At 42.2% G+C, this 19491-nt stretch overlaps 1 protein-coding gene across 1 annotated transcript; it reads right to left on the reverse strand.

The window, feature by feature from the left end:
- Positions 1-553: 553 nt before the first annotated feature.
- On the reverse strand, positions 554-3281 carry LOC131253417 (peptide-N4-(N-acetyl-beta-glucosaminyl)asparagine amidase A). Its single transcript, XM_058254398.1, has one exon. It carries the CDS (start codon positions 3163-3165, stop codon positions 706-708), a length of 2460 nt encoding a protein of 819 aa, XP_058110381.1. The 5' UTR covers positions 3166-3281; the 3' UTR covers positions 554-705.
- Positions 3282-19491: the final 16210 nt, after the last annotated feature.

Genomic DNA, 19491 nt, shown 5'->3' on the forward strand with positions numbered 1-19491 from the left:
AGAGAGAGAGAGAGAGAGAGCAAAGACAACGCAATAGAGAGATGGCACACTAGAGAGAGAGAGATCAAAGACAACGCAATAGAAGCGGTCGAATGGAGAGGGAGGTTGATAGAAGGGAGGTCCAATAATCACTTCCTCTTGATTCATGTGGGAGTAAAATAGTAATTTCCTTCTTAAACTAACCTAAGCTCAAAGTAATGGAATGGGGCGATTTGTCTAACATTGCAAAGTATTTGTAAGTATGGGGAACTAATGGAGTTTTTTGCAGTATACAGAAGAGGTGGGGGGGAATTCGCAAAAAACTCAACAAAATATTACTCTATAAATGTTACTTTTTATGATTAGAAAATATAGAAATTAGATCAATATAATATAAATACATCAACACTATATGCATTACACAATAATAAAATAAAAATGACATGATACAACTAGACTACTAAAAAGGAAGAGAAGGGAATATCCTTGTTACAAACACCACGATAGTGATCTTCCATAATTGCAATACAATTCGTGTAGTATTCAGAGCATCAGTTCCATTGCAAGGGTTCCATAGGCAAATTAACTATTCCAAGATAGATTTCTCACTGACATATAGAAGCTTACGTAGAAAATACAACTAATCTGGCATTTATTACATCGAATGCCATGACCACAGACAGATAAAAAGGAAAGAAGAACTTAAAAGTAGCTTATTTACAAAGGCTAGTAGCTTAGTGAACACCCTTTATGAAAAACATAGGTTTCTCGCACGAAAGAAACTACAGGAGTATATGGCAGTGGGAGAGGGCAAACCTCTTTTGTATGGTCTGTCAAAAGCAAACCATTATTTGTCGTCACCATTCGAGAGTAGCAGCCTTTGGCATCTTTGTACCTGTAACTTTGATTAGTGCTTGCCCCGCCAGAGAGAACTGAGTGATCTTGGACCATCATCCAGCCATTCGACTCCTGACTGTTAACAAGGGAGCTGACAGAGACTCCACTAGGTAAAACAACAGAGGATTTCTCATTCCTTTCATGAGAAAAGCTGGTCTTTGATAAATAGGTATTGTCTACGTTTGGTAGAGTTGTAGTTTCGATATGGAGTGGATACTTGCTGTAATAAACAGCTTGAGCAAGTAACAAAACTGATTGTGCCTCGATCTTCACCTTCGTCTCCGCCTTGACCTTCTGCTTGATACTTTTGAAATTTGCATTCCTCTTGAACTTGATCTTGTTCTTGAACTTGAATTCATGCGTCACATGGGTGGTAAGGTTCCCAGCCGATGAATTCACCCACCCCGAAAATTCAATTTCCCGCTCAGCCTCTATCTTGAACTTCCCATTCAAAATTTTGAAGTCTGATTGCCGAGAGATGGTGATACTAGGAGCATGGTATTTAAAAAGGCTTGCCGCTACGCGGGATGAGCCATGGTCTAGCCAGACGTGTAAATTTGCATTGACAAGCCAAAACGGAATACTATCAGTTACACCGAGGCCGAAAGAGTGGAGATTCCCATCTAAGAGAACACCAAGAAATGGTGTTAGATCGAGGTCATACGAAGGAAGGTCGAATGCCCCGATTGCAACAACGGGTTCCCAGAATAATGGATTGATCCCTCCCGTAAATACAACTGGAAAGGGAATGAATGAGCCAGCATAAAGGCCATCGATCGTCACAAAAACCTGCCGGAACGCTCCATTCCCCCGCTCTGTCGTCAGATTGTTCTCTTGGATGTAAGAATCCGGAGGATTCGAGTACCAGAACTCGTCGTTCCCATGGAAAGAGACATAAATCTCTAAAATAGCCCTGTGACTATTAACTGGAATCTTGACTTCCTTGGAATGAATATCTGATTCGTTCTGAATTCTGAACCAGGATCCGCCATCACCATTGTCTGAAATGGGGATTACCAGATCCGCAGGTTCTTTGTATGAAACCATCGATGCTGCCCATCTCTCCATCTTCACATGTTCATCTTCAAACACTGGTTCTTCTTCGGATAGAAACTGTAATTTTGGGCTTTCTTCTCTATCAATCACAGGGGCTGCGATCTCTCTCGTCGAAAACCCTAACTTCCCTACTCTTTTTATGAGAGGAAGAGGCTCTTTGGATAAAACCCCTAACCTTCCCTTGTTCTTTTCAGCTAAAATCTCCAATTTCCTCTCTTCATCAGCACTCCCTTCTGCTAAAAACCCTAATTCTCTCTCCCCACCATCCCTCTCTTCCACCAGAAACCCAAATTTCCCCTCCCCGCCATCATTCTCTCCCGATCCAGACCCTAACATTCCCATCCTTTCCGAATTCTCTTCCGCTAAAACCCCTAATCTCATCACACTGTCTCCACTCTCTTCAGACAAAAAACCTAATTTTCTCTCCCCCAAACCCTCATCCGATAAAAACCCTAACTCTCCATCCCTCTCAACACTCTCTTTCCTTAAAAACCCCAGTTCAGCACTCCCTTCTCCTAAAAACCCTAGATTACTCTCTCCATCGATGTCCCCTTCCCCTAAAAATCCTAATTCAACACCCTCTTCCTCCAGAGATCCTAATTTCTCACCAGATTTCAAATAACGCCTCTTTTCCTCCGAAGAAACCCTAATTCCCGATCTCGCGTAGAAATCCAGAGTCAAATTCACATGATAAATCCCAGTATAGACATCATTCACGACATTCTCAAGCATCATCGTGACCGTCGAATTCGGCTGCAGGAGCACCGAAGCGTACCTGCTGACATCCTTCCGTACACTCCAGAAAACCCCGGCCTCCGTCGGCTCGGCCGTGCTCGTACGGAGGACCTCCACGCCGTCGAACCAGACGCCGGCGATCCGGTCGTACTGCTCGCCGCTGCATGAGGCGGTGAGCTGGATGGCGACAGAGGACCATGGCGGCGGGCAATCGGACGGCGGGGAGTATGAGACGTTGACGGGGGGAGATCCGATGGTGTTGGAGAAGTTATGCTGGAGGAGGATGACGGAGCATGATGGGGTTTGGTGGTCCCGCGGGACAGGGAGAGAGAGCCCCAGGTATTCAGTGGGGGTGCTTTCTCGTGGAACGGGGGTGGATTTCAAGAGGTGGTCGAGCGCGGGAGCATGGGAAGCTGCGCGGGTGCTTAGAAAAAGCTGGAGCAGAAGGGACAGTGTCAGTGAGAGCAATCCAATTCGGTGGTATCGCGGGCTTGTCATTTTTAGTTGGTATGGTGGTGCCTCAGCAGTGATTAATGGGGGAGTGGGAGATTGCGATGGCCGATGGGCAGTCTGAGGAGGTGGATGATATAATGCTCGGGCAGAGAAACCGTCCAAAAGGGAGAGTAAATCGAACCGTCCGTTTAACGGACGCGGATTAGCTACTGATAGGTTGACCAGCGGGATTCGCAACTGAAGTGACGTCACCAAGTTCCGGGGGTCATGTATGTTTTGTATCCACACCGTTCATCCATTTGGAGAGAACATTTCAGGCATGAGCCAGTGAATGACTCTGATTCAAAGCCCCACTGCACCCCACTACAGATAACAGTAGAGAGAGCGACGCCCACTCTTAATGGCTACGGAAGTTTTCGATCAAGCTTATATTTTTGTTTTCCCTTTTTATAGTGTCTTTTTAAACTTATGAACGAGTTGAATCTCAAATAAACATCGAGGTGGACCTTAGGAAGTTTTCAACGGTAGATGCCACTCTCTCCACTATTTTTCGTGGTGGGACTCATTTTTTGACTCATGCCCTAAAATGATCTCTAGAAACGGATGGATGGTATGGATAAAACATATACATCATGGTGGGACCCAGAAAACTTGGTGACGTCACTTCGGTAGCAGTCTCGGTACTCAACCGGTAAGTAGCTAATCCGCGTCCCGCTCAACGGTTTCCACCCATGTGAGCAGTCCATCCAGAAAGTATTAAAATATAGAGTCCAGTATCACATAGATAAAATCTTCTGGATGCCGGCGGTAAGTTTCGGTGGTGGGATGTTAGGTAGTGCCCATTGTAATGAATCAGTGTATTGATTATGTATGTTGGTTGTCAATTATGTGAGTCTATGCTTCACATAGTCAATTGAATCTTTAAAAGGTGAAAACCAAAAATATAAATGAGCATAAGATGCAAAGAATAAATAAGATATTGACCCATGACAACTTTGAACCTCAAAATAATATGTTTAATAAGTAAATTTTGTTAATCATCCATTAACCTTGAGACTAAAGAAGATTTGGATCAAGCAAATAATTAGATTTTTCCTTCTTTATCATCTACGAGACCTCGTGAGTATGTTTGGATGGCAAAATATCATCCCGGTGAGCCATAAAAAGGTTTCAAAGTTGGGCATCATTGTTCCCACTACTCTACGTGGTGTGGTCCACTTGAGCCTTGAATCCGCCTCATTTTTTGACTCAAACCATAAAATGGTCTTATAAAATAGATGGATGGTTTGGATATATATTTTTTGACTCAAACCCTAAAATGGTCTTATAAAATAGATGGATGATTTGGATATAATACATACAACATATTGTAGCCTGCAGCAATTTGCTACGTAAACACACCAAGGAGGTAGGTAGTATTTGACACACCATGCAAGCTGTGCCCTGCAATGCCCTCGTCAAATTGGAAGTGGATTGGCTGGTGTATGGGTACGTGTCGTGTGAAGACTGGACGTGGATTAGCTAATGACAAGTAGGGGTGTACATCGAGTCGAGCTGGCCTCAGCTCGGCTCGGCTCAGCCACTAGTTGACCTCAACTTGAACGCGGCTCGGTTCGGTCCTCGAGCCTGACTAGCCAGCTCGGCTTGGTTCGGTCAGCAGCTCGGGCCAGTTCGAGCCAAGATCGAGCCGAGTTTGCCATTACAGCATTTTCACAAACACATTGACTGCACCTTCAAAATTTCACTGTATTTGAGACAACAGCAATGGTTTCACAGGTATTTTATCAAATACCTTCTAAGCAACATAAAAATCAAGAAAAAAAGGGTGTTGGTTTCATATACATACCTTCCTTACCACCCACCACACTTCTTTGATCATTTCATCAAACACTTGGTGAGCAACATCAATATCAAAGTAACCGAGTCACCGAACTGGTTCGATCCGAGTTCGTTTCGAGTTGGGCTCAGCAAATCAATCTTTTTCAAGTCGAGTCGAGTGAGCTAACCGAGCTAGCTCGATTCGTGTACACCTCTAATGACAGGTTGAGTAGCGAGAATTGCTACTAAAGTGACGTCACCAAGTTATGTGGGTCTTACCATAATCTATGTTTTGTATCTACACCGTCCATCCATTTGAAGAGAACATTTTAGGGTATAAGCCAAAGAATTAGTCAGATCCAAATGTCTAGTGGGCCCCACCACAGAAAACAGTGGAGAGAGTGATGCCCACCATTAAAAACTTCTATGGGCCACAAAAGTTTTAGATCAATTTGATATTTGTGTTTTCTCTTATTTAATTAATATCTGTGATAACTTATGAACAAATTGGATCTCAAATAAACATCAGAGTGGACCTTAGCAATGTTTTAACGGTGGGCATCACTCTTTCCACTATTTTCTATAGTGGGGTACATTATATCTTTGGATCTGTCTCATTCTTTGAATCATAGCATAAAATGATCTCTCCAAATGAATGGACGGTGTGGATACAACACATGCATCATAGTGGTACCCAGAGAACTTAGTGACGTCACTTTAGTAATCTCGCTACTCAACCTGTCAGTATCTAATCCACGTCCGCGAAGAGTAACGCACGCTCATCTCCTCAAAGGATATCAAAGTTATATGGGCCCAAAAATGATGTATTTATTATATCCACACCAGTTCATTCATTTTTCTGAGATCATTTTAGAGCATGAGCCAAAAAATGAATCATATACAAAGCTCAACTGGACCACACCACAAATAATAGTAGGATAATGATTTTCACCGTTGAAACATTTGTAGGGCCCCACCATAACGTTTATTTTCCATTCAATCTGTTCATAAGGTCACAAATACCTGGATTAAGAGGAAAAATAAATATCATGTTGATCTAAAACTTCTGTGACCCTGAAAAGGGTTTCAATGGCAGACGTACAATCCCCAAATGCTTTTTTTTTTCAGTGTGGTCCACTTGATCTTTAGATATGTTTTATTTTTTAGCTAATGCCTTACGAGGAGCTCGCCAAATTGGACGAATAGTTTAGATATAACATATACCTCATGATGGGACCCACATAAATAACTGGTGTCAATACATTAAGGTCCTGTTTGGCCGGGTAGATCCCGTGGAATTAGGAGGGATGGGATTGCAATATCCCATCCATCCATCCCATGGGTATGTTTGGGTAGGTCTATAACCTGCGGAAGTCCGCTATCCCGCGGGATTCATCTCACTGTTTAGTCTATGGGCGAGGGATGTAAGATATCCCGATGGGATTCGCTGTCATCTCGCCTGCATCCTCGAGCCGATCCCATTGAATTTTCTCTTATCCCGTCATACGAAACAATGGGATGGAGGCGAGCAGGCAGTCATGAACACAAAGGAAGATGGCAGGAGAAAAAATTCTGGCGCGAAGGACGTGCCAACCAGGTATGTGTACAAATACCAGGCCATGGTACTCGTCTTCCTCATTTTAATTTTGCGATGATGAAGATCGGGACGAGGTACGTATTTCTTTCCTAATCTCTTGCCTGATGCTTTCCTGAAAGGCTCGATTTCTTCATGCATGCTGGTCCGACTTCTAATTTCTGATAGAAAATCGGGCTTTTGCCTCCTGCATGTGTTTGTGGCCTTCTAAATTGAGGGATTTCACTGTTATAAATATCCTAACGGTGGTTCCGCATCATACATGTCGGTCCGACTACCATTTTCTAGTAGGAATAGGGGCTTTTGCATCCTGCATGTGTTCTTAGCTTGTTATTTTAGGGATTTCACTGTTATAGATATCTTAACAGTTGCAGTGCAACATGCATGTCGGTCCCACTACCAATTTCTGGTAGGAATTGGGGCTTTTGCCTCTTGCATGTGTTCTACACTTCTATTTTAAGGGATTTCATAGTTGCTACTATTCTAATGGTGGTTCCACAACCTGCTTGTTGATCCGAATTATCTATTTCTGCTAGAAATTGGGGTTTTTGCCTCTTGCATGCTGTGATCCCCTGTTATGGAAATAAAAACGTGTTCTAGAATATTATTTTGACGGATTTAACTATTGTTTATTTTCGAATGTTGGTTATTTTGCATGCATGTTCATTCAACCATGGATTGAAGCTTCAAATTTGATGACTTTATTGTGTTAATGGTTGTTTTGATCCTTACATGTCTGTCCGACTACCAATTTCTGCTAGAAATTGGGGCATTTACCTCCTATATGTTGTAATCCCTTGTTATAGAAATTAAAATGTGTTCTGCTGTAATAGTTAGAGGGATTTCATTTAAGATTCATTTGTAATTTTGATTTCAAAATCTAGGCGATTATATGTCTGAAATGGGATCATGCTTGTTTTGATATGGTATAGCTCTTTTGCTTCATGCTTCATATTCTGTTTCAGATTTGAGATCCACTCGTCTACATGATTAGTCTCATTTTGATGTTCATTTTCAGTTTCAGATATCAGATGTTGTTTACACTGCTATATATTTTTGGTTGTCTATTTTAGTTTCAGATTGAGATTTAGACTTGTAATCTAGCTTGAAATAGTTTGTGTTTAATCTGAGTGTTAGATTCAGATTCAGTTTCAGTTTCAGTTTCAGATTTCATATACAGTCTGAATTTCTATGGCTGTTTAGTTTCATGTTTCGATTTCATTTTCAGTTTCATCTTTCAGATTCACTTGAACTGTGATATATATTTAGTCTCATTTTCAAATTTAGTTTCAATTTCAAATATCAGTTTTGAGATTCATGTTGATATGGAGCTCCTAACCAACTAAAAGTAAATGTTAGTACCATTTACAAAACACTGATTCAGTTTCAGATTTCAGATTTCAGAATCAGTTTGAACTGTTCAATGTGAATCACAACAACTTTGTTTTTTCCTGAGAAATTAAGAACTCTTCTCTTGTACATGCATCAACACATATAGGATTCACATCTATAACAGTTTGAATTGCTATAGATGTTTACATTCAGTTTCTGATTGGAAATAGTTTAAAATATAGTTTGCACAAGTATGGATGTTTAGTTTCAGTTTTAGCCTTAGACTTAGATTTGATATCCAGCTTGCACTGGTATATATGTATAGTCTCAGCTTCAGATTTACTTTCAAGTGGTATGGTTGTTTAGTTTCATGTTTCAATTTCATTTTCAGTCATAGATTTGAGATCCACTTGTGTAAATGTTTAATCTCAGTTAAGGGATCAGTTTCGCTTTCAGATTTCAGATTTAGTTTGCACTGGTATATATGTTTACTGTCAAGTTTCAGATTCAGATTCCATCTCAGATTTGAGATCCAGCGTGAACTGGTATATATGTTTAGACTCACTCTCAAATTTCAGCTTTTAGATTTCATTTGAACTAGTATAGATGTTTACATCCAGTTTCAGTTTTAGATTTCTCAGATTGCAGAATCAGATTGAATTGCTTTAGATGTTTACATTTTGATTCACTTTCGGTTTTAGTTTCAGATTTCAGATTCAGTTTGAATTGGTATACATGTTTACATCCAATTTCAGTTTCAGATTTCTCAGATTTCATAATCAGATTGAACTGCGTTAGATGTTTACATTCAGTTTCACCTTCAGTTTCAGTTTCAAATACCAATTTCTGTTATAACTGGTATAGATGAATCACTTTCAGATTTCAGTTTCAGTTTGAACTTCATATTTGAGAACTGGTATAGATGAATCACTATGGTTGTTTAGTTAATCTGTTTCAGTTTCACAATCAATTTCATATTTGAGATCCAACTTTAACTGGATATATGTTTAGTTTCAGTGACGTAGGGTGTGTTATATATTTTAGCCCAACTTTCTCACAGTTAGAAGATTAAATATTTTAGGCTAGCTTAAACCGTTTACTCCTAATTTTCTGTTATATTTTCGTAAGTTCAGGTTACGGGATCTACTACTTTGATTATTAGACGAAATTCATCGCGCACGCCTACTTTCCTTTGGATCTTGTTAATTTTTTTTACTCATGCCCTAAAACGACCTGGCAAAATGGAAGGACGGTGTGGATATAAAACACATAAATCTTGCTGGACCCCACAAGGTCCAAGACCAAGCAGATTAATCATCACCACATTCACCTTTGTAAGATGTGTGTGAGGCCCACCATCCGACGCACAATGGATCTGAACACGATAGTTGATATGGACCCTTGCAAGATGTGTGTGGGGCCCACCAAGTAGGCTAGTCATCACCAATTCATGATCCCCAGATTTTGTATGGCTTATAACCCGATATAAAAGGTCCACATCATAATAAACATGTGTGGGAATATGACTTGATGTTTTATGGCCATTCATTTCCTCTTCGCAAATTCCTCCAGATAAACGGTCAAGATTGTTTGATCACAAAAATTTTCCAGTGTGACTCATCCGATTATGGTGTCATTTAAGGATAATTTTAGGAATAATGACAACTTATAAAGTAAATGGAGGACGGTGTTCATTTGACATCCAACTTGTTGCATTTGTTGGGGGTCCATTAGAGCTTTGGATCTAATATACCTTATAGGATAAGTTAGATCGCTTTGAAAATATAATAAAGATCTAATCAGTATAATTGTTGTCTTTTTATTGACATAGAAATCCATCCAGGCAGCACTGTGTGGGCCCATCGTGATGTGAGTGTTTTATAACTTACAAAATCCATCAGGGTAGGTGCACAGTTAGATCTGGAATGGACAGTGATGAGAAAGAAGAGATGGAAAGGGCTATTGTCATTCAAGCGATGGCAACTTGCGTAGCAGCTATAAGGGAATACTGTTGCGTATACTTGCTCAGACAACCAACGCGACACGAAGATGATGAGTGGGCGAGGTTCATCAACTCTATCATTCAGGCGATAGATGTGGATTGTCTAGCTCAACTCAGGATGAGTCAAAATGCTTTCTTCAAGTTGTGTACTACACTTCACGAGAAGACACATCTGCACGACACTCGTCATGTGAGTCTAGAAGAACAGGTGGTTATGTTCCTTCATACCGTGGGCCATAATGTTTGCAATCGAGTCATAGGGCATAGATTTATTCGATTCGATGAAACCGTTTGCCATCACTTTAACCGTGTTTTGGATGCGATTGTATCATTATACCCGGAGTTTGTTAAACAGCCAAGTTCAGAAACACCACCCGAGATTCAGATAAATATTAGTTGGGCTCCATACTTTCAGGTATCAAATTCATTGATAGCCAACGTATATGTACGTTGTTATACTCATACCCCTAATAACAAATCCGACCCTAAAAGAAATTTGATGAAATGCATCTAGGACTGTGTTGGTGCAATTGGTGGGACACACATACCTACTCAGGTCTAGTCTGCAGATCATGCGACCTTCTGCAATCGGAAATGATTCCTCTCACAAAATGTACTCGCGGCATGTTCATTTAACATGAATTTTCTTTATGTATTAGATGGTTAGGAGGGTTCAACTTCGAATGTGAGGGTACTACACAACGTTCTGACCCGATCAGATGATCCATTACATGTCTCGCATGGTACTAGTTAGATTTTCAAAGATTACCCCTCCATTTAATACTTATGAAATATTTGAGTGTCCATTTGATGGAACATTGATTCAAATGTGTAGGAAAATATTATGTTGTTGACGCTGGATATGCGCATTCACCCGGTTTTATAAATCCATACCGGGAGGTGCGATACCACTTATAAGAGTATCAAACCGGGAGAGCGCTTGCGAACATGAAGGATCTGTTTAATTACTGACATGCATAATTACGTAATCCAATCAAGCGTTGTTTTGGTGTAATGAAAAACAGATTTCCCATATTGAAGACGACCATTCAATATGAGTTTCACACACAAGTGAAAATTGTTGTAGCATGTTACGTGCTACACAATTTCATACGATCCGTACTTCAGTCTCATGATGATTCACATTATGCTGATATATCTTTTCTTGTAGAGGAGAGTAACCCAACACCGCACGAGGTGTCAATAAATGATGAAAGGTAATGGTTGCTACGTGTCACTCAACAAGAAAAGGATGCTTAGATTCTAGTGCGGGATGATATTGCTGCTCGATAGTAGGAGTAGATAGTTAACTTACTTTTACTTCTGATTTACAATTTTACATGCTGACCAAACAATACTTATGTCCTCATAATATTAATTACTTAACTATGGAAATTTGGGTAAATTGCAATTGTATGAACCATATTTTTTATCAACAATCTTCTATTTCTCACGCGAAGAAGGTTGACATTGAATGTAATTAATATGTACTTGACACATGCTGCATGCATAGGTGACATAGCAGACCCAAGGTCTAATGATAGTTCGACACCGACACAATCACCGGTTAGGACACCTGCGATGCCGACTCGAAGTTTGCCACATGGGAAGACCATCAAATCCCTAACTGAACCTCTATTTCGAGCGGCTAAAATCAACTGGAGTGCAGAAATGGATCAAGTTCTTTTCAACGTGCTGCTAGAACAGGTTGCTTTGGGATGTAAGGCAGATAATGGTTTTAAGAGGGAAGCCTACCAAGCAACGACAGAAGAGGTCGCGAAGCATACAGATATACTCGTCAACTGGTAGAATGTGCAGAACCGGCTGAGGTATTACAAGTGTAAATATATTACTGTCAAGGACATGTTGGCGGCTAGTGGGTTTGGATGGGATAATGAGCGCATGGTACTTACAACCCCTGATGAGGTATGGGAGGATTACCTTAAGGTATGATTTATATAAGTGCATCTTCCATAACACCTTCACAAACCTATCTATCAAATGTATTTTTTCTAACTTACAACTATATTTTACGGTTGTAGTCTCACCCGCGTGCTACACATCTCCGCGAGAGAAGAATTGATAGAATGGATGATCTTGCGGTCATCGTCGGATCCAATCATACAATAAGACGAAATGTGCAAGGAAGTACGACTATGACCATGTCATCCTCTCGGATTTAGCGAGATCTCAATGAGGCTTGGAGAGACGCTAAAGACGATCTGGAGGATACCATTGACCTCTCTGAGGACCACATAGCGGACTCATCAGGCGAAATTTTTTCCTCGGATACTCTATCGATGGAAAGACGCGGAACCCATGACACTCCTAGTCGGACTCCAAATTCTGATTGTAGCCGAGGTGAGAGTGCATTAAAGAAACGTATGTGGCCTCCTCGTCCCTGCGATGTACTTAGCATCTCTCTTAATACCGTTGCAGAGGGAATGCATGATTTTAGCCTAGGCAAAGAGTTCAATCGTACTAGTAAGGTACTTGATGTTCTTGAAGAGGTTCAAGGGTTGACCAACTCAGAGTTTATCGAAGTCGGTCACTGTTGAGCAGGGACGAAAAGCTGACATCGTTCTTTTTCATTCTCCAACCCGAGAGGCGCGTCGAGTGGCTGAGGAGAACACTCCGCAAGAACGATCTCAATGCAGGAGTGGGGTTGGTCTGACATGCTCTTACCCGTCATTCTTTTGATTTGTTGTTTTGTGGGACTGTAATAACTTTTTTATACACTAGTGACTGTTTGTTTTTTTTTTTCTTGATTTTTTAGATCGATATAATTGGTATACCGTGTATACCAATTTGAATGGTGTGGGAATACTCTAATTTTCTGGTTTAATATAGTTTATATATGTTCTGCCATATGCTTGTTGCTTAGCACATTAAGACAAATAGAGCCACACACATCATATGGACGAAGGGTATGTACTATAAGTTATTTGAAATTTAAATCCTCCGAGTGTATTTTTTATTTATTTGTCACGGGACAATTTTTCGTAATTAGTAAACACACATTCATACCTGCTGCACCTTGAACATGCCAATAATACACATGCCAATGTAAATGGCAAAAGAGAAGTACTATATTGTTCTCGTGGGTCATCGACTGGGCATTTATCTCGCATGGGATGATGCTAGGCTGGAGGTCGAGGGATTCAGCGGAGGGAGACACCAGGCATTCAAGAGTTAGAGGGAAGTGGTTTCTTGCTGGGAGAGTTACTTTGGTGGGACTAGTGCACAGTTGCGGCCCGCCACAGAAACTCATGTGGTTCATGTCGCTGCAAATTTAGAAAAGGTTGACATCCATCGTTCGTCAACTTCGTCTATCCATCAGACGACCTGGGCCATGGTTTCTAGGACCACGACGACTGATGATCTTGCCCGATCTTGTGGAGACAGTTTCTGTGGACTTTTGATTGGCATTGTTGTTATTTTCTTCGCACTGCTTATCATTATTAAATTCTAGTTGTAGAGGTTGTGTAACTGAACGAATATTAATTTTTACCTTTTTTTAATGTCTATCCTTGATTATTTGCTTTTGATATTTTTACCTATATCTAAGATTGCATGGTTTTAATCTTTGATTGCATGGTTTTTTATTTATCTTTGATTGCAAATCTAAGTTAGATTTTGATCCCTTTTTTAAAGTTTATTAATTATTTTATTGTATGGTTTATATCTTTGTTGGTGTCACGCCCCAAACTCGAAAACCGGTCTCACAAAATTTCCGATCGTCGAATCCGGTGCTGACAGCCTCGGTAGTACCCCATTCTCGGCTCTTAGCGTATATACACTAGATTCCGATCCTGTGATCCCACAAGGAGGATTTTTCAATGTACATTTATCTCGTAATGAGTATAACCACAAGATTACCCAAATCATAAATGCAACATCATCATCACATATCCACTAATATAATCGTTTGAGTACAACACTGAAAGGGAAATACATATATAAAATAAATCAAAGCTCCAGACGACCGCTGCACACTCCAGGCTCAATGCTACTGCAACCTAATATCACCTGCACGCATCTATCGTGCATAAGCTTATAGAAAGCTTAGTGGATAGTGAGAGTGCGTGTACAAGGTAAGTGCCAAGTATACAATACAATGCCATAAATCAGACAATGGAATAAATAGAAATACTGACAAGATACGATATCAGAGTAAGCAGAATTATACTAGTATGCCCATGAGTCATACGATATCAGAGTACGTAATTCAGATCAGCCATAAAAAAATAAGGAGTCAAAGAGAGCCAAATATCAGATACCAAGGGTACAATGCAATATGTAAATCCTGCTAAGTGCGTCTAGGCCATATAAATGCAGAAACATAGTAACACAAAATACTAAGTACTGCGGATGCAATGTAATATACGGTGCGAATGTAATGACCATGCTGGAGTGTGAAGTTGGGATGATAGTACGTAGTATCGCAGACTACGGGGTCCACCACAAAGGACTTCTATCCAAACCAGTCCCATACCTAAATTTGGATAGTTAGACCCAATGTGGTGAACTCCTAATCTCAGGTTAGTCGCGCGCCCAACCGAAATCCTGGTCATGCGAAGGTACAAGTAACAAATAGTTACGCACCACCAGCCCAAGTGGATAGTGAAGGAATGAATGAATGAATATGCAATTCCTGCTCAATAAGTCCACATATCAGTATGGTTACTCTCTGGGGAATTACCGGGGTCTATTACACTCCAAACCAGATTACCGCCCCATCGCGCGCAACAAGGTGAGTGGAAGAGACCTCACTATCCGCCTGCCAATATCGGGCCCGGCTCGTCGATAGCGGACCCATTCCTCGAGCTGGTCAGACTCAGCCTAGCATTGCCCCCTCCTCTCGGGCAGGTAAGGCCATACCCCCTTCCAACCGACCACGACACAGTGGGAGACGCGGCCTAACGGTATATGGCCCTCATGCGCTCGTGCATCCACTCGGTCTAGACGTTGGAGCAACCTCTGGAACCAAGAGGGTTTAGGGACTTTCACCCAGGGTTATCTATAGCACCCCATGTAAAACAGATTTCCGGTATCCCATCTGGCCATCCATGATAAGCCTATGGAGGCTACGGCCCTGATGTTGGTAGGGCGTACAGTAATCATAATGCAAGATGCATGAGTCATACAATCTAATCATGCATCAATCCTGCGCATACTGTGTGCTCATGTGAGATTACCTCTGCCTATCAGGGAGTGTCATACAACATGCTCATTGACATATGTAATGATCAACCTCATCTCATAACAAATATGCAGATGACGTGTATGAACATGTATCATGATGCTATGCTGTCACATACTCATAATCGGTACCAATGACCGTCATCGACAATCGACCTCGACAATGTAGACATTTAACCAACATTGCCCCCAAGGAATGACCCTCATGGATCCTAACATATAATGGACCCATGACCTCATACAAGGGCCAAATATACAACACTATGGGCCTCACTCAAGAGCTTAATACACATCACGATGGGCCTAACATACATCACAATGGGCCTCAACTACGAGTCGCATATACACCATATAGGCCTCGATAATCAGCCTCGACAATTGAAATCGGTCAATAATCGAAATCAGCAAATTAGTTACCTCAATCGGAATCGGCAATCGGTCATGATAAACGGCCTGGATTGCTAATCGGCAATCAGTCATGATAAACGGCCTCGATCACTAATCGGCAATCGGTCAAGATAAACAGCCTCGATCGCTAATCAGCAATCGGTCAAGATAAACGGCCTCGATCGCTAATCAGCAATCGGTCAAGATAAACGGCCTCAATAATTGGAATCGGCAATCGGCGATAATCGGCCTCGATCTCTAATCAGTCAATCGGCCATGTCAATCGGAATCGGCAATCGGCCACGTCAATCGACAATCGGCTACGATAATAGGCCTGGATAATCGGAATCGACAACCAGCCATGATAATTGAAATCGATAATCAGTCACGTCAATCGACAATCAGCCACGATAATCGGCCTAGATAATCGAAATCGGCAATCGGCCACGACAATCAGAATTAGCAATCGGCCACGTCAATCAGAATCGGCAATCGGCCACGTCAATTGACAATCAGCTACGATAATTGGCCTGGATAATTAGAATCAACAATCGGCCATGACAATCGGAATCGGCAATCGGCCACGTCAATTGACAATCGGCCTCGATAATCAAAATCGATCGATAATGGGCCTCGATGAGAATGGGCCGAACAAGTCCTAAGGGAAGGTCACAACGTGGACATTAAACCATCATTGCCCATCAATGTGGCCTTTTAACCAACATTGCTCCCAAGGAGTGGCCCACATAAGGTCAAATGTACAGTGGGCCCACGGCCTCATACAAGGGTTTAATGTACATCATAATGGGCCGAATACACGGGTCTAATATATATCACCATGGGCCACGACCCATGGTCCTCAAATACATCATAATGGGCTACAACCCATGGGCCTCAATATACATCAAGTGGACCGCATTAATGGGTCTCACATTCACGATAGGTGGGCCCTGCACATAGGCCTCAAATACATAGCATGCGAGCCCTACACATGGGTCTCATATACATCAAATGGGCCACGAACCTGGTGCCTCAAATACATCAAGTGGACCACACATCAAGGGCCTAATACATATCACAATGGCCTTGCCCATAGGCCACGAATACATCATAATGGGCATCAAATTTGTGCCGCATATACATCACTACGGCCTCATAACTGGGCCTAAAATATATCCAGGTGGGCCCCATGGATGGGCCATAAATACATCAAGGTAGGGCCCACCATAACGTTTATTTTCCATACAATTTATTCATACAGTCACAAAGTCCTGAATCAAGAAGAAAAAAACAATATCATATTGATCTAGAAATTCCGTGACTCAAAAAGGATTTCAATGGTGGACATTCAATCTCCTACTGCTTATGCAGTATGGTCCTCTTGATAGATGAACGGTGTGGATCACAAATGCATCACGGTGTGCCCCACATAGCCCGTCAGATGGACGACATGGCAAAATAGCACATACATCATGGTGTCCCAGAGAGTAGACTGGCGTCAACCAGCAACCACGTGACTGCACTGTCCAGATGGACAGTTAAGATATAACACATATCATGGTGGGCCACAGATGAACGGTAGGATGAAACTCATATATCACAGTGGCCCCACATGGATGGGCAGTGAGATATAACACACTCCTCATGATCCAGACCCACAGAACTTGCTGACGTGTACTGCAGCTACCAGCTGCGTGGGTCCCACAAAGCTTGCTGATGTGATGCAACCGCTGAAGCTGCCGGCCCACCATCCCAAAAGATGGACGACTGGGATGAAATACACACAATCAAGGTGGGTCCCATCGCTGGCAAAATAGACGAACGGTGGGGGTATAAAACACTTACATCAAGGTGAGGCCACATAATCTGCTAACGTCTGTACACCAACCATACAGTTGGTGTGGTGGTAGACCATCCAATCCACCTAGCAGGTGGGTCCCACATGGGGCCCGCCACACACACACACACACACACATATATATATATATATATAAATATTATCATGTATTATAATATAATAATATATATATATATCATCAAACCGTCCAGGCTCTGGACGTCTTTGATGGGTGGAGGCTGTGGATATAAAATACATTCATCAGGTGGGTCCCACCCCCACACGTGTGGGGCCCACTTCCATGACATGTGGTCAGAGTGTATAAAACACATACATTTGGTAGGGCCCACCGTCCAGATCTGCTGGACGGTGCAGATACAGCAGGTGGGACCCACATGGGTGAAACAATTGCAGCAGGTGGGACCCACGTCCATGTGCTGCAAGATGGATGGACAGCCAAAGAAACACATACATTTCAGTGGCCCCCACCGTCTAGACCTCTTGACGGTGTGGATTAAATACATCTGCAGGTTCTAATACAGATGGACGGTGGACAAAACCCATACATCATGAAAGTGGGTCCCACATGCATCTCACGGACAGACGGCGTGGATTGAAGACAAATACATCACTGCAGGGTCCACACGTGGACAGCAGGGATAACACAAATATATTTACGGTGGTTTCCACCGTCCTCTCAGAGATGGACAGAGTGCATTTAAGATACATACATCCTGTGGTGTCCACGTGGACAGCACTCCACAGGAGGACTTCCACCTGTCCACAGATGGACGGTGGAGATACAAAACATATACATCTATATATATATTATATTATATTATATTATTTATATTACAAAAGTTAACTTCCAGCCGTAGATGTTGCTGATGGACGGCCTGGATTTAAACATACCTCATGGTGGGTGTCACGAAATTGCTGACGTGGAGCAGCAGTTGCTGCATGCTGCGTGGGACCCACCTCCTGGATGCACGGTGCGAATACAACACATCACGGTGGCCCCCACACAGCACCGTCCAGAAATGAACGGTGTAGATACAGATACGTCACAGTGGCCCATAGGTCTGCTGACATCAATCAGCACCTGCGGCTGCTGGGACCCACCTCCTGGATGGATGGTGTGGATGAAATACATTCAACATAGTGGGTCCCACTGTACTGATGGTGTAGGTAAGACCCATAAATCATGATAGGTTTCCACCGTGCAGAAAATTGGACAGTGTGGATATAAAATATATACATCACGTGGGATCCACACGTACGACAGATGCATAAGGTGGGATCCACACAGGTGGCCCAAAGGCTTAGGACCAAGTTGATATTTGTATCTTCCTTCATGTAGTCCAGCAGCCTCAGCTACTGGACGGTATGAATACAGTATCGACATCGATGTGGGTCCATGTACATGTGGTCCACCAGCCACGCACATCGAGGTGGCCCCACGTATGGATGGCATGGATCTAATACATACATCATGATGGGGTTGCATCAGGGTGGGCCACACATATCAAAAGAGAGAAAGAGAGGGAAAATAGAGAAAAATGGAGAGATCGGAGGAAGTAAGAGGGACCCCGCCACTATGGGCCCCTCTAGCTTACAATCACATACATCAAGATGGGTCCCACCATATGTGGGCCCTCAAATCATAAAGACAACGATAGAAAATCACTCACCTTAGGATCTTCTTCTTCATTCTTCCACCAACGCGTTGTAGAGCTTCAAGGGAACAAGATTCAACGGTTGAGATCGATTTTAGAGGTTGGGATTGGGTGATAGGAAGGTGGGCCACACTACTCTTGTCACGCCCCAAACTCAGAAACCGGACTCACAAGAATCCCGATTGCCAAATCCGGTGCTGACAGCCTCCGTAGTACCCCATTCTCGGCTCCTAGTGTCCATACACCAGGTTCCGATCCTGGGATCTTACAAGGAGGATTTTCCAACGTACATTTGTCTCATATGAAGTATAACCCCAAGTATACCCAAATCATAAAGGCAACATCATCATCACATATCCACTAATATAAACATTTGAATACAGTGCTGAAAGGAAAATACATATATCAAAAATCAAGCTCCAGAAGATGGCTACATGCTCCAAGCTCCACGCTGCTGCAACCTAAAATCACCTGCACGCATCTATCGTGCATAAGCTTATAGAAAGCTTAGAGGGTGGTGTAA

The sequence above is a fragment of the Magnolia sinica genome, chromosome 8 (assembly GCF_029962835.1).
Source record: "Magnolia sinica isolate HGM2019 chromosome 8, MsV1, whole genome shotgun sequence".
Taxonomy (NCBI): Eukaryota; Viridiplantae; Streptophyta; class Magnoliopsida; order Magnoliales; family Magnoliaceae; genus Magnolia; species Magnolia sinica.